This window comes from Callithrix jacchus, chromosome 12, assembly GCF_049354715.1.
Source record: "Callithrix jacchus isolate 240 chromosome 12, calJac240_pri, whole genome shotgun sequence".
Taxonomy (NCBI): Eukaryota; Metazoa; Chordata; class Mammalia; order Primates; family Cebidae; genus Callithrix; species Callithrix jacchus.
The window spans coordinates 13,212,460-13,226,816 of record NC_133513.1 but is presented as its reverse complement, the minus strand read 5'-3'; the positions used below and the strand labels follow the sequence as shown (position 1 = coordinate 13,226,816).

The following is a 14,357-nucleotide window of genomic DNA, read 5'->3' as shown; positions in this document are numbered from 1 at the left end:
ACCCAGTCTCTACTAAAAATACAAAAATTAGCCGGGGATCATAGTGCACATCTGTAATCCCAGTTACTCAGGAGGCAAAGGCAGAATTGCTTGAACTGGGAGGTGGAGGTTGCAGTGAGGCAAGATCACACCACTGCACTCCAGCCATCTCACACACAGAAAAAAAAGTTCCAGGTGCCACCAACGTAGTCCAGGACACCACTCTTTTTTACCTGGATGGCCACTGTCCCCTCTCAGACTCTCCTACATTCTGCACAGCCCATTCCAGACCATCTTCCACCTGGCAGAGTGAGGGTTGTAAGCAGAAGTGACACAGTGTTGAAGCAGGAAAGGTTCCCTTGTCCCCCTCACAGGGCATGCCATGGGGGTGTGGCTTCTTCACTGCCCCGCTGCTGCTCAGACCTCTAGGAGAGCATAGAGACAGGCAGGCTGTGGGGCTCCGACCCCACATAGCATGTAGGGTCGAATGTTTACAGTTCCTGAGGCCCCCATGGGCATGTTACAGGGTGCTCTTTTAATTTAGCCATCTTTAGGTGGCTCGTTTTAGTTGGCTCAATTAGAACCCCTTCCTTATCACAAGGACAGAGGGATTCATGTATCGCAGGTTCTTGCCTTGGTGTACCAGAAGAAGCGGATCACACTTGGGCTTGGAGAATGAGTGCCAGGTTTTATTGAGTGGAAGTGGCTCTCTGCTGATGAGGAGGTCAGAAGGGAGCTGGTTTTCCCCTTGAGTTTGGGTGCTTGGTGGCCCTGGCCAAACTCCACCTCGTTTCGCTGGTCGATGGCTTGGCCTGCCGGCGTCTGTTAGGGTGCTCTTCTGCGGGCCTGCTCTGCATGACCAGCCTCTTGGTCTTTGTCTACCAATGTGTTCCTCTCATCGTCCAGCCGCTTCTATCTGGCCGCTAGGGTCTCAGGTTTTTATAGGCCCAGGATGGGGGTGTGGCAGGCCAGCGTGGTCTTGGGAAATGCAACATTTGGGGAAAAGCAGGAGTGCCTGTATGTCACCTAGGTCCATGGGGGTAGAGCCCTAGCCAGGGACTGACCTTTCTCTCCCCAGCACTTCCCCACTTTAGTGTCATTTAAAAGGACCACGCTCTTCCCTTCCCAGTACTCCCGTATCAGTGTCACTTCCCTGGCCAGAGCCCATGGGTATCTTATTGTTTCAGTCAAACAAAGGCCAGGCTCTTCACCATGCCCCGTGAGGCCTGGCACCCTGCCCCGACTTCCCCTCTGCCATTCTCCCTCTTGTTCATGTGCCTCAGTCAGACCAGTCTTCTTTGTGCTCCAGGAACACTCTGCCGTTTTCTACTGCAAGGTCTTCAAACTTCGCGTTCCCTTTGCCTCACACACATTTCTCTTGGTGTCGGCTCTTCCTCACCATTTGAGTCTCCTCCACTAAGTGTCAACTTCCTCAGATCCTGTCCTGCCTGAGGGGACTGCATCATACTCTGTCAGAGCCCCCACCGTCTCTAGTGGCACTAGAGTGGTTTTCTTTCTTTATGGTCTGTTTCGTCAACTAATATAAGCTCCAAGATGACAGAAACCTTATCTGCCCTCCATCCCATGTGCCTGGCATGGGTGGCACCCACGCCAGAGCCGAGTTGGATGATCCTGGCGCTCTCACAGACCTTGCACAGTGCTCGGTAGACTAGCTAGTAACTTACAGCAAAAATGGCTGTTTTCTCTTGCAATCCCTTGAAAGCAAACCTTTAAAAATGAACTTAATAATTCTGTTTTATGTGAATGTATTCAAATGTTACGTAGGTCATGAGGAAAAAAGAAAGGAAATGTAACCCTTCTGTCAGATACTACATTTGAATTGAGTAACACAAGTCTGTTCCCTTGGGTTAATATTGGGATGGGAATGATGTGGGGTTGGGATGGTGTTTGTTTCGGTCGGCCACATTTCTGGAAGTGACTCCCTTTCTGTGTTTTGGTGTCAGATCCGGTGTTTAAAGCTGTCCCAGTGCCCAACATGACACCTTCAGCAGTTGGCCGGGAGAGGCATTCGTGTGATGCGCTGAATCGCTGGGTGAGAAGTGTAGCCGCCTGCCTTTCCTTTCAGGTCCCAAGGCATCCCTGTCTGACCTGCTGGTGAGGGTGACACATGCTCATGTATGGGATCTGAGGCCTACAGGAGGAGCCACCCAGCGGTGCTGGGCCTGCTCTGGGGTTCTGTTCCCAGTTCCGTCACCGCTTCATGAGCTGGGTCATCTCTGGCCAGTCCTTCCAGCATCGTCCCCTCAGTTTCCTTGCTGCCGTATAAGGCTGTGAGACAGCATGCCAAACGTGGACTGCAGGGCAGCTGCCATGGGTCTGGTGAGCCGGGCAGCACAGCCAGGACCCCCAGGCGGAGTCTGCTGAGCATCTGCAGCTGGCAGTATGGAGCCAGGCCCTGTGCTTTGGCAGCTTTTTGGGCCCTGAATAGCAGCTGTAGGATTTGAGTCTGAAGCGTGCTGTGAACAGTGAGGGGTGGCGGCAGCAGCAGCAACAGCAGCAGTCCTAGCCAACGCTGGACACACCCCGCCTAATGGGATTGGCAGATAAGTCATGGCACATCCATGCTGGAGCTGAGCCCAGCCGTGAGAGACCACAGAGCTGAACATGTCAGGCAGAAGGGAACTGGTCACCATTAAAGACATGAAACCGGCCGGGCGCGGTGGCTCACGCCTGTAATCCCAGCACTTTGGGAGGCCGAGGCGAGTGAATCACGAGGTCAAGAGATCGAGACCATCCTGGTCAACATGGTGAAACCCCGTCTCTACTAAAAATACAAAAAATTAGCTGGGCACGGTGGCGCGTGCCTGTAATCCCAGCTACTCAGGAGGCTGAGGCAGGAGAATTGCCTGAACCCAGGAGGCGGAGGTTGCGGTGAGCCGAGATCGCACCATTGCACTCCAGCCTGGGTAACGAGAGTGATACTCTGTCTCAAAAAAAAAAAAAAAAAAAAGACATGAAACCATGCAGGTTACTAAGCAGTGTCAAGTAGTGTGTTTTATGACAACAAAAAATACAGCCCCTCCCGCCACTCGCACAGAGAAAATACACTGGGGGTAGACAACATGGCAACAGTGGGTGTCGCTTAGCAATGTATTGTAGGCCATTGTTACTTTCTCCTTTTGATTTACCTGTATTTCCTAGGTTTTTCTACAATGAACTTGTATTTATTAATCAGAAAAAAAAGTAAAATTTACTGTTTTTAAAAAGCTGCTCTAAGTATTCAGAGACAGTCAAAAGATGAGGAGCCAGCTCTCTGGGAGCCTCTTTGGTCTGGGCTGACTGGATGAGGGTGGGTCCTGAAGTCTGAGTCCCTCGTTATAGGTGTTGATTCTGTCGTCCTCCCCACAGCTAGGAGAACAGCTGAAGCAGCTGGTGCCTGCGAGCGGCCTCACAGTCATGGATCTAGAAGCTGACGGCACATGTCTGCGGTTCAGCCCTTTGATGACAGCAGCAGGTGAGCAGGCTCAGTAGATGCCCTTTGCTTTGCTGTGGGGCTGCTTGCCCTTAGGGTATTCCGTTCTCCTAGAGTTACCAGCATCTCTTTTTGGAAGGGCTTTTTCTCTTTTGGGCTAAATTTAGGTAGATTAGAGTTCCCATGTAACTTCTCAAAATCAAAATGAGACTTAAGAAGTCAACTGAATTGGCTAGATGCGGTGGCTCATGCCTGTAATCCCAACACTTTGGGAGGCCGAGGCAGGTGGATCATCTGAGGTAAGGAGTTCGAGACCAGCCTGGCCAACATGGCGAAACTCTGTCTCTACAAAAAATAAAAAATTAGCCAGGCGTGGTGGTGCATGCCAGTAGTCCCAGCTACTTGGGAGGCTGAGGCAGGAGAATCACTTGAACCTGGGAGGCGTAGGCTGCAGTGAGCCGAGACTGCTCCACTGCACTTCAGTCTAGGCAACGGAGGAGACTCCATCTCAAAAAAAAAAAAAAGGTAATCACCTGAATTCCCTTTTTTTGTGTTGAGACAGGGTCTTGCTTTTGCCCAGGCTGGAGTGCAGAGGTGGGGTCACGGCCCACTGCAGCCTGGACCTCCTGAACTCAAGTGATCTTCCTACCTCAGCCCCTGAGTAGTTGGGACCACAGGCATGAGCCACCACACCCACCTAACTTTTGCATTTTTTATAGAAATGGAGTTTCGCCATGTTGCCCAAGCGGAATGACTGTATTTTGATGTCTTATGACCCTTGGTTTTCCACTGCAAGGGCTCCTCCTCCTAGCGGTACATCACAGTTACCTGGGGAGCTTTAGACACAACCAACGGCTGCCCATCTCCAGAGATTGTAGAATGGAGCCTGGGTATCTGTGTTTTGGTTATTATTACTTTTTTTTTTTTTTAGAAACAGGGTCTCACTTGTCACCCAGGCTGGAATTCAGTGTCTTGACCATAGCTCATTGCAACCTTGACCTCTGGGGCCCAAACAATCCTCCTACCTCAGCTTCCCAAGGAGCTGGGACTACAGGCAAGTGCCACCACATTTGGCTAATTTTTTCATTTTTTATTTTATTTACTTTTTGGGGGACTGAGTCTTGTTCTGTCACCCAGTCTGGAGTGCAGTGGTGCTATCTCAGTTCACTGCAACCTCTACCTCTTATGTTCAAGTGATTCTTCTGCCTCAGCCTCCTGAATAGCTGGCATTGCAGGCGCACACTACCACGCCTGCTTAATTTTTTTTTTTTTTGAGATGGAGTGTCGCTCTGTCACTCAGGCTGGAGTGCAGTGGTGCAGTGTCGGCTCACTGCAACCTCTGCTCACTGCAGTCTCTGCCTCCTGGGTTCAAGCAGTTTTCTGCCTCAGCCTCCCAAGTGGCTGGGATTACAGGCACCTGCCACCACGTTTGGCTAATTTTTATATTTTTAGTAGAGACAGGGTTTTGCCATGTTGGTCAGGCTGATCTTGAACTCCTGACCTCATGATCTGCCCCACTCAGCCTCCCAGAGTGCTAGCATTACAGGTGTGAGCCACCGCGCCTGGACTAATTTTTTTGGTTTTCATAGAAATGGGTTCTCTATGTCATCCAGGCTGCTCTTGAACTCCTGGCCTTAAGTGATCCTCCTGCCTTAGCTTCCCAAAGCACTGGCCACAGCTCTAGAGGCTTAGTCTCTCACACTGCAGAAGCAAGCCAGTGAGCCCGAGGCCCGGTGTTGTCACCATCTCCCTGTGCTTCCTGTGTGGGGACACCAACCCACCACAGTACTTCCCTTCTCTCAATCATAGTAATGTATACAGAGAACCTGTGGTGTGATGTTTGCAGCCTGCCAGAAGTGGGCTTTCTACGGGAAGAGTGATTTCTAACACTGGAGTGTGTCATTGTGGGCCACATCTGTGAAAAAAACAGTCCACATCTGGTACAGCCAGCGGTGTCAGTTTCTAACCCTAGTTCTTACATGTCGGGGTTGAATGGCTTTTTAAAAAGTCTCCACAGCTCTGGGTAACTGGAGTACCTTGAGCTTTTGACCTTTGCAGTAGTGGAAGAGGTAGCCCTGCCCTCTTATCGTCGACCATCTCGAGCGTTTCTCTGACATTTTGTGAACATCTTCAGTTTTAGGAACTCGGGGAGAGGATGTGGATCAGCTTGTAGCCTGCATACAAAGCAAGCTGCCAGTGCTGAGCTGCACGCTCCAGTTGCGCGAAGAGTTCAAGCAGGAGGTGGAAGGAACGGCAGGTCTCCTATATGTTGATGACCCTAACTGGCCTGGAATAGGGGTTGTCAGGTAAAGTCTTGGCCTGCCACTTGATGTTAGAGACTTTGCTGTGTAAAGAACACGGGTGGGTCATTTTCTCAACCAGCTTAGAAATCCAAGATGAATGTGTAGTCACAATATGCTTGTTTAATGAAACTGCAGCTTGATTTTCTGGGCATTTACAAAAGCATAGTGCAAGCAGGCAATTCGGCCCACCATGGCACTCAGGGAGGGGGAGTTGCTGAATGTTCTGTCTGTAAGAGCTGACTCTCGACTACCTAGGAGAAGGTGCGGACGGGTATGTATCACTGACAGTGGTTACTCACCCAGGCATAATGAGAACTGCAAATCAGTAAGAAAAAGGACCAGCTCTCCGGGAGACAGAACTCCCCTGTCCTTTCTTGTTCTGTGGGTACAGTCCTGTTGCTGCTTTCTGTGGCGAGGCAAGTTTTTTTGTGTTCCACGTGAGACTTTCAGACCTTGTCTTCCCTATCTACATGGACCTAAAGACTTTGGCTTTCAGCTGGGCATGGTGGCTCACACCTGTAATGCCAGCAGTTTGGGAGGCTGACAGGAGGATGCATTATTTGAGGCCGGGAGCTTGAGACCAGCCTGGACAATATGGCAACACCGCATCTCTACAAAAATATAAAAATTAGCCAGGGGTGGTGGTACACACCTGCAGCCCCAGCTACTCGGGAGGCTAAGATGGGAGGATCAGCTGTGCCCAGGAGATGGAGGTTGCAGTGATCCAAGATCATTCCACTGCACCCTAGCCTATGCCACAGAGTGAGACCCTGCCTCAAAAAAAAAAAAAAAAAAAAAAAAAAAAAAGACTCTTCTTTACTCCTAGCAAGCTGTAAACCTGTGGCATTCTTGAAAGGTTGTGGTCTGGAGACACAGTAGCTCTCTGCCCATTGGTTCTGCTCTACTGTCTTGCTAATTACTATCTAGAGGTTTCTACACCACCTCTAATCCTGTGTCTGAAGAGACATTTGATCTTTTAGGCTGAAATGCTGTCATTTGATGTTGTTTTAGGTATGAACATGCTAATGATGATAAGAGCACTTTGAAATCAGATCCTGAAGGGGAAAAAATCCATGCTGGACTCCTGAAAAAGTTAAATGAACTGGAATCTGACCTAACATTTAAAATAGGTAATTATTTACTTGTATAAGTCAACTGTGACCTTTGGAAGGACATTTGCTAACTGGCTTTAAGGAAGGTGGCTCATCTCTTGGAGGGTTAGAGTCTCCGGCTCTGAGACCTCCCTCCTCTTCTGCAGCCTTGCTGCACCTTTCCCTCCATCATCAGAATCTCCATGGAGGAGACCCCTTTGTGCGTGGTCAGGCCACTCAACAGGAGAGCAGGCCCACATCTCACCCATGACAGAGGACTTGGGAACCAAGTCTGTTTCGTTTCCTCTGCAGGCCCTGAGTATAAGAGCATGAAGAGCTGCCTGTACGTGGGCATGGCGAGTGACGACACTGATGTTGCGGAGCTGGTGGAGACCATTGTGGCCACAGCCCGGGAGATAGAGGAGAACTCGAGGGTCTGTGGTTCCCTTCAGTGTTCATTCCTTTTCTAGGTTTTGCCCCAGCAAACAGCAGGGGTCTTGAGGAAAGGAGCTGCTTTCAGGATGTCTGCTCGTTCTCTGTCAAGTGTTTACTGTAAGCTGGGCCTTGGGCCAGGCATCAGTGATGCCAAGTGGGTTTGACCCAGCCCGTGCCCCAGTAAACACACAAGCTCAGGGGAAAGATCTACATAGCCACTCTGGGTAGTAACCGTGCCTCGGAGAAGAGGGCGGGTGGCTAGACACACAGGCACATTCACCCCTGCCTGCCAAGGTCAGGGAGGACTTCTCCTCTGGAGCTGGGTCCTGAGGGTGAATGAAACAGGTGCTGCTTTGTGTGTGGTTTCCCCCACACCCCTCCCCACCTGGGATAGACCTGCTTCTGTGGGTCCCTTAGGGTGGAGGGCTAGGCAACAAGGTTGGCAGGGTGTCCTCCAAACAAACGATTACTTCGCTAAAAAAACATCGAAAGGCGATAAGAAGGGAACAAGGTAAGACTGTTCAAACAGGAGAGATGCATGCCATTGGAAATGTGGCTGAGAGCCAGCTTTGTTCATTCTTGGGTGGGCTCAAGGTTTCTTCCCAGCCTGACTCTGACATCTCTGTTTTGAAGAATATTGTACAGTGCTTGTTTTCTGTTGTTTTTTAACCCGATATGCCATTTGGGTGATAAACAGTTATTTCTTCTCTGTTCCCAGCAAATGAGGCTGGTCACCAAGCTGTCTGCCTGGGCCTCTGAGCATGTCATCTGCTTGTCTGTTTTCTATTTTCTTTTTACACTGGCGTTTCAGTGCGGGATTTCACTGACCTGCTTTTCAAAATTCCCCCCGTGCCTCGTTAGTAGCTCTTCTGGGCCCCAGGCAAGAAGCTTAAAGTAATGTCTTTCTTGGTCTTACCACAGCTTCTGGAAAACATGACAGAAGTGGTTAGGAAAGGCATTCAGGAAGCACAGGTCGAGCTGCAGAAGGCAAATGAGGAACGGCTTCTGGAAGAGGTGAGGCTGCCGGTGGCAGCAGGCTAGGGGTGCCGCTGCAAGGCCAGGCAGCCCAGAGCCCCGGTCATGTCTTTCTTGCAGGGGGTATTGCGGCAGATCCCCGTCGTGGGCTCCGTGCTGAATTGGTTTTCTCCAGTCCAGGCTTTGCAGAAGGGAAGAACTTTTAACTTGACAGCAGGTAGGACAGCGTAGCCTCCGCCCAGGTCTTGTTGACCTTGGGAGGTTTCACCGAATGCCCTTGGGTTCCAACATTCCTCCCGCTGAGAAGCCTGGCCTGGTTCCTGTTCTTCATCGCTGGGTACAGGCTGGGCGTCTGAGGAGACACGGTCTGGCTGGCCCTGTGCCCCGTTCTCCTCCCCGCACATCCTGGTGGCTGAACCAGTAGGGAAGCAGCTACCCATTCACCACAGCTGCCACCACCACGAGGCCATGAGGACACGCCCACTCAGCTGTGCAGATTCTGAGGGTGCTGTCTTGGGCATTTTAGTTCGGGGCTCATACTTGTCCTCATATATGTTTTGCCCCAGCAGGCCTGCTTTTGAAAGCAGCAGTGCAGAGACTGAAGCGTGGAGCACTGGCATGGTTTATTCTGACCTGGGCAGCTAGCAGGCTTTGCAGCTGCTGGAGTAGGGAGGATGTTATAGTCCAGGACCCCTCCTCTCCTCTTCTAACACGGAAGTAATTTCTTCCACCCAAGGCCCGCCCGCCCTTCTTCCCCAGGAAACGACAACTACATTGTCATGAAAGCAAAAGATAATCTGATTTCTCATCTGCTAAGCCTTAGCTTTCAGCAAAAAGGCACCCACTTCTTGTGGCTCCAGTGCATTTCTGTCGGGCCTGGCTCCCCCAGTGCACTTACGCCGCCCTGCCGGCCCGTGTTTGCAGTACTGGCCCTGGGAGCTGGACTTCTCTGGGCATATTTGTAGGTGCCTGCGTCTACACCAGTCTGTGGCAGGCTCAGTGGCTGAAAGGTTATTGGGGAGCAAGGCTGTGTGAGGGCAGGTGGCGTCTTCCAAGGTAGCCTGTGCCTGCAGCTTCCACCCCAGCTCTCTCCTCTCCTGTAGGCTCTCTGGAGTCCACAGAACCCATATATGTCTACAAAGCACAAGGCGCAGGAGTCACGCCGCCTCTGACCCCCTTGGGCACTCATACCAAGCAGAGGCTTCCAGGTATGTGACACCTCCACGCAGAGTTCAGGTAACAGGTTTCCCCTGTTGGCTGTTACTTGCATTCCTTTGTTTTCTGGATTCTTTAACTCCAGAGGTCTGTTTATCTTCACTTAAGAACTACTACTACCATCTTTTTAACCATTTCAGTAGCCAACAAGTTCAGCCTTGGAAAAATGCCTTGGTAGCACCCCAAGGGGGAAGTTGGAGTCTTGAAAGATGACATTGTCACTGTGGTGTTTCCCTCCTGGGCATTTCCTAGTGAAGATGGCTGCAGAGATGCCTGGCCTGGGGCACGTATCGGTGTCATGCTAGGAGCTCCCGGTTTTCTCTTCAAACACTTCAGAGCCAGTAGCTACAGGATTTCCACTGAAGCTGTGTTGTAAAATAAGGCAATTATTTGTTGCACAGACAGCCTGTGTGGCAGAATCATACTCACCGAGCTTTCAGCACCATCCCTCTGCCCTTTCTCTAGGCCAGAAGCCTTTTAAAAGGTCCACGCGAGGTTCAGATGCTTTGAGTGAGACCAGCTCAGTCAGTCACATTGAAGACTTAGAAAAGGTGGAGCACCTGTCTGGCGGGCTGGAGCAGATGACCCTCGAGGCCAGCAGCACTGAGGGACACTCAGGGGCTCCCAGCCCTCGGCACACTGACCAGACCGAGGCCGTCAAGAAGGGGGCCCTGCGCCCAGAAGTTGACCATCCACAGGTAGAAGGACTGGAGAGCTTAAGATAAGATTCAGTGTGCGGTTTGAGATTGTACTGAGTACTGTTTCAGGGAAGAGGAAGTGATACTGGAAATGTGAACTGTGCCACATACTAATACAATAGAAATTACTGTTATTTGTGCTTCACTGGGATTTTTGCACAAATATGTGCCTGAAAAGTAGGCTTTCTAGGAGGACAGTCAACTTGTCTAACTTCTTGTGTGTGTAGAATCACCAGGAACCGTATTCTGTCCTATTCAGCTGTAGTCATACCACTTTTTCCTAAGTTACCGTAAACACTTTTTATTCACAGAAAACACTTAGAATTTCAAGTGTCTGCCACTTGAACCTTTGCTCTTTCTAAACGTAAGCAGAAGTTATGAGGTTGCACATGGCAACTTTTTGGTAAACAGCTTTTCGTTAGCACTCTCCAGGTTCTCTGCGACACTTCAGAGAGGTGAGACTGGCCGCATCCTTTGTTGTCTATGTTAGTCGGTCTCTAGTGTGATGAAGTTATAATATGCAACTAGACTGCAAGGCTTGAAGGAGCATGGGTGCTCTCGGGATTGTAAATTAGAGCATCAGAAGCCCTCTCCAACCATCCCCCGCTGCTGCTTTTCCTGGAGACTTAGTAAGGACTGTGTCCACTTGAGCTGTGGCAGGGCTTCTATCGGAGACTGTCCCCTGCCACAAACCCACTTTTACCTTTGTATACTGTTTGTAAACAAATTTAAGGACTGATCTGTTCAGAGAAACTGTAAAGTCTCCTCCTGACCGTATACGTGTATTTTTAAATACTGGTAAAGCTTTTAAATTGGCACACAAGTACAGACTTTCTCATTTTTATGTTTAGTATCTAAAAACCTGATAGATGCTACCCTTAGAGCCTGCTATTCCAGGTGCTGTGAAGCACCCACCTCGGTTAAGATCTGAAAGCAAGTACCCCTTTGACCATCCCCTCCTGAAGCTTCTACTGCCCTGGCAGCCCACCTGGGCCCAACTCAGACACAAGCCAGCAGGGCACTGTCTCATGCTGATCCAGCCAGGCTCCCTGCTTAAGTCAGTAGAAGCTCACTCTTACTGCCCGTTACTACTCTTCCGAAGTACTGCATCGCTTTGTCGTAAGTACTGGCCCCTGTGCCTTCTTAGTCCAGCAGTCAAACTTTTGGGAGACCTGAAAATGGGGAATTCACACTGGGTTTGTGGACAGTAGTACTGGAAGCCTTAGTTATACCACATTCAGCCTATAATCACACTCTGATTTGATGGGATTTTTGACATTTGGCACTTGTCCAAATGCAGTTTTTCTTTTTTGGTGCAGATTATTAAACAAAGTCTTCCCTGTTTATTTGGTGCAATGAAGTATAGCAGATAAAATGGGGGTGGGTAAATTATCACCTTTAACAAGATTAAATGTTTTTATATATATTTGGAATTGTTAAATTGGTTTTGCTGAGACATTTCACCCTTGAGATACTATTTGAATGTTGGTTTCAATAAAGGTTCTTGAAATTGTTACCAGTGGAAGATAGATTCTTCTCTGCTGACCAAAAAAAGCTAGTTAGAGATCAACTTTTTAGTAAAGCAAAGTCTCAACAAATGCCTTTGCCAAAATAAGGTTTTATTTTGAAAGTCATTTGAAAGACACTGAGAAAGGAAGGAGACCTAAGACCCAATGGATGTAGGTTCCAAATTCAGATTCTTGCTAGCTCCACCCATGGTCTCTGTCAGGCCAAGAAGGTGCTTTCTTTGGTAATTCCTATTTTTTAGTTTCCTGAAGAGATCTTTTCCCACAAGCCATCTTCATTTTTTTTGTAGAGTAGGGCTTTATTTCCAGGAAACAGTGTATTAGTTGGAGATGGGTATTTTTTTAAAAACATCAAGGTAGATCTAATATGTTCAACAAAGTGGGGTGGCTCGGCCAGAGGCGAAGTGGAAAGATTCTGAAAACACAAGATGGTGGGTGTAAGTCACCTTGCTCGGCCCTGCTTTGATAAAGATGTCAGAGTATCTTTGTTCCTGGACACATAAATATGTACAGTAATATACGTAAGAAATGGAGTGGCGTCAGTTAGGAAGAAAAACGTTGCTTACTGCTTTACCCACACAAATTTCCATCCAGGACTTGACATATGCCCAGTTGATACACAAGTTAAATGGGGTCTGTCAGTGGCATCCAAAAAGTAACTACTATATGCCGAACGGAAAGCAGCTATGACCTGGTCTAAACCCTTTTGTCTTACAGATGGGAAAACCAGGGTCCAGAGATTTAAAACTTAGCCTGTAAAGTCTCACCTCTAGTATCTGCTTGTCATCTTGCTGCAACCAGAAATCCACATGTGGAAATGGCGTCCAGGAGTACGGTCCTATACGAATTTGTTCTGTCTCTGCATCGTAAATGCTAATCATCTAGAAAAGAACGTGTCAAGGATAGAATTTCAGGAATGTCACCCACTTTTCAAACCCTCCCAGCAACACAAGTTCCAGTGTAGTCTAGCACTTTCAGGCATTTATCTTCCCAATAAGCTTCTTAAAAATGGTCTCTAATACCAAAAGCTGCCACCTACTAAACACATCTAGTGTATCTGCTACTGCAGGCTGTGGGTCACATACATGGCTGTTTAGTGCTGACAACAGTCCTGCAAGACAAGGGTATTTTTTCCCCATTTGGGGTGAAAACTTGAGACTCAGAGAAACGGGGCCCATTTCCCAGGTTGCCCGTCTGGTAAGCCTCAGAGCTGGACCTCAAAGCCAGGTGCATCTGACTAAAGTCTGTGTTCCTCATTGCCACAGAAAACACTGCCTCATTATTTATACCCCAAGCAACTGATCGCTTTGCAATTTAAAAGCATACAGTGCCCGGTGCCCCAAAAAAATAAAGACGCTAATTTGCCAAATGATCCATTCCCTGAATTCCCAAATTTGCCAGTGGTAGTCTTACCTTACCCAGCAATATTCAGCTTTGAATATCAATGAAACTAGGGCCATTATGCTCCTTGAGAAATCCTAAAAATGTTAGAAGCATTGGCAAAACAAATCGCTCTGGATCCCAACACATTTTCCAGTGAAAATGTCAGCATTTCATAAATGAGCAGATTTCTTTGGGGTAGACTGAAGGAGATTTCTGGTTTTTTCACACTTTGAGCATTTTTAAACAATTCTTTCACCCATTATAAACCTTGGGTTTTCAAACTTAAAATTGCAATGTAATTTAATTAATTTGATCATTGTGTTGAGTTAATTAAATTGTTCCAGCAAACTGCTCTTGAGTGACCTGATCCAAAAAAAACCACTCTCCCGCTTCCCAGGTCTCCTCTATTTGCAGGAACTTTACAGGAAAGCTCTTACTAAGTCACAGAAGTTTGTTCTCTTTGAATCTGGATGCTTGGATTCACACATACCTCCCGCACCTTTTAGGCAGAGAACTGGAGTCTGGAGCTCATGACCTGAAGACTCATTACTGAGAGAGTGTGGGGAGGGGGTGTATATGTGTGCTGGTCCTCGATAATTTACAGCTATAAAGAAGCTGACATACAACATAAACTTTTCTAAGATTGATAAAACTTAAGGCCTTGGCATTTGATACCTTTTTAAGATTCCTAACATAAAGATGATTTCAAACTCACTGGTCCTCCTGCTAAAGCTCGCGCGGCACGCAGCTGCTCCTCTGGACCTCGATCTTGAAAGGAGGCTCTGTAAATCTCTGCAGTCTTAATGTTGACAGCTGTGAGGGACAACAGGATGACTGAATTGACAAAAGACCAAATCGGAAAGCCTGCACAATCTTACATTTCTCCCACCACTCCTAAGAGAAAGATAGGAAAGTGAACAGAATGGCTTCAAAGTGTCTGGAGCTGCTCCTCCCTTTAGAGGGAAAATGCTTCCCTTACCGCACACATTTCAGTGAGGCCTGAGCTGTACTCGGTGAGATTCTGTTCTAAACTAAGAGTGGCTTTCCACATGGGAAGCAGCCATTCCTGAAGTTGGACAAGTAGCAAAACCTCTCTGGTCAGCCCTACTGGTGTATGGCCAGGGGTAGGTGGGTGAACTGTTATCGTTCTATTGGAATCTTCGCAATTTCGTATACATGAAGTTAAAGAGAATAAGACAGTGAATACCTGTGTACCTACCACCTGCTAAATAAATATCACCGATACAGCAGAAGGCCTCTGAAATATAGCCAATCTCATGCCTTTTCCACAGGAGTCCTAGGGCTGTCAAGCAGGGAGG

General features: G+C 48.4%; 2 protein-coding genes across 41 annotated transcripts in view; one reads left to right on the top strand and one right to left on the bottom strand.

The window, feature by feature from the left end:
* NTAN1 (N-terminal asparagine amidase) overlaps positions 1-14,357 on the bottom strand; it is a 43,661-nt gene that overhangs the window by 11,111 nt on the left and 18,193 nt on the right. For 5 of the 11 annotated variants that reach the window (XM_078344689.1, XM_035266933.3, XM_078344686.1 and 2 more), the window contains 3 exons: positions 13,754-13,851; positions 12,423-12,536; positions 11,728-12,070 (listed from right to left, as the gene is read on the bottom strand). In XM_078344689.1, the coding sequence (XP_078200815.1) occupies positions 11,894-12,070; positions 12,423-12,536; positions 13,754-13,851 (389 nt within the window). In that variant the 3' untranslated portion in view covers positions 11,728-11,893. Of the gene's footprint in view, positions 1-6,689; positions 9,797-11,727; positions 12,071-12,422; positions 12,537-13,753; positions 13,852-14,357 lie in introns of those variants that run through there. The other 6 variants (XM_078344682.1, XM_078344685.1, XM_078344683.1 and 3 more) reach the window with 2 other exon arrangements.
* Positions 1-14,357, top strand: part of PDXDC1 (pyridoxal dependent decarboxylase domain containing 1) — a 97,700-nt gene that overhangs the window by 82,865 nt on the left and 478 nt on the right. For 10 of the 30 annotated variants that reach the window (XM_054242585.2, XM_054242586.2, XM_054242582.2 and 7 more), the window contains 10 exons: positions 1,944-2,032; positions 3,349-3,454; positions 4,344-4,466; positions 5,547-5,718; positions 6,727-6,845; positions 7,119-7,240; positions 8,163-8,255; positions 8,337-8,433; positions 9,320-9,424; positions 9,897-10,129. In XM_054242585.2, the coding sequence (XP_054098560.2) occupies positions 1,944-2,032; positions 3,349-3,454; positions 4,344-4,466; positions 5,547-5,718; positions 6,727-6,845; positions 7,119-7,240; positions 8,163-8,255; positions 8,337-8,433; positions 9,320-9,424; positions 9,897-10,129 (1,259 nt within the window). Of the gene's footprint in view, positions 1-1,943; positions 2,033-3,348; positions 3,455-4,343; positions 4,467-5,546; positions 5,719-6,726; positions 6,846-7,118; positions 7,241-8,162; positions 8,256-8,336; positions 8,434-9,319; positions 9,425-9,896; positions 11,646-12,372; positions 13,387-14,357 lie in introns of those variants that run through there. The other 20 variants (XM_078344656.1, XM_078344664.1, XM_078344666.1 and 17 more) reach the window with 5 other exon arrangements.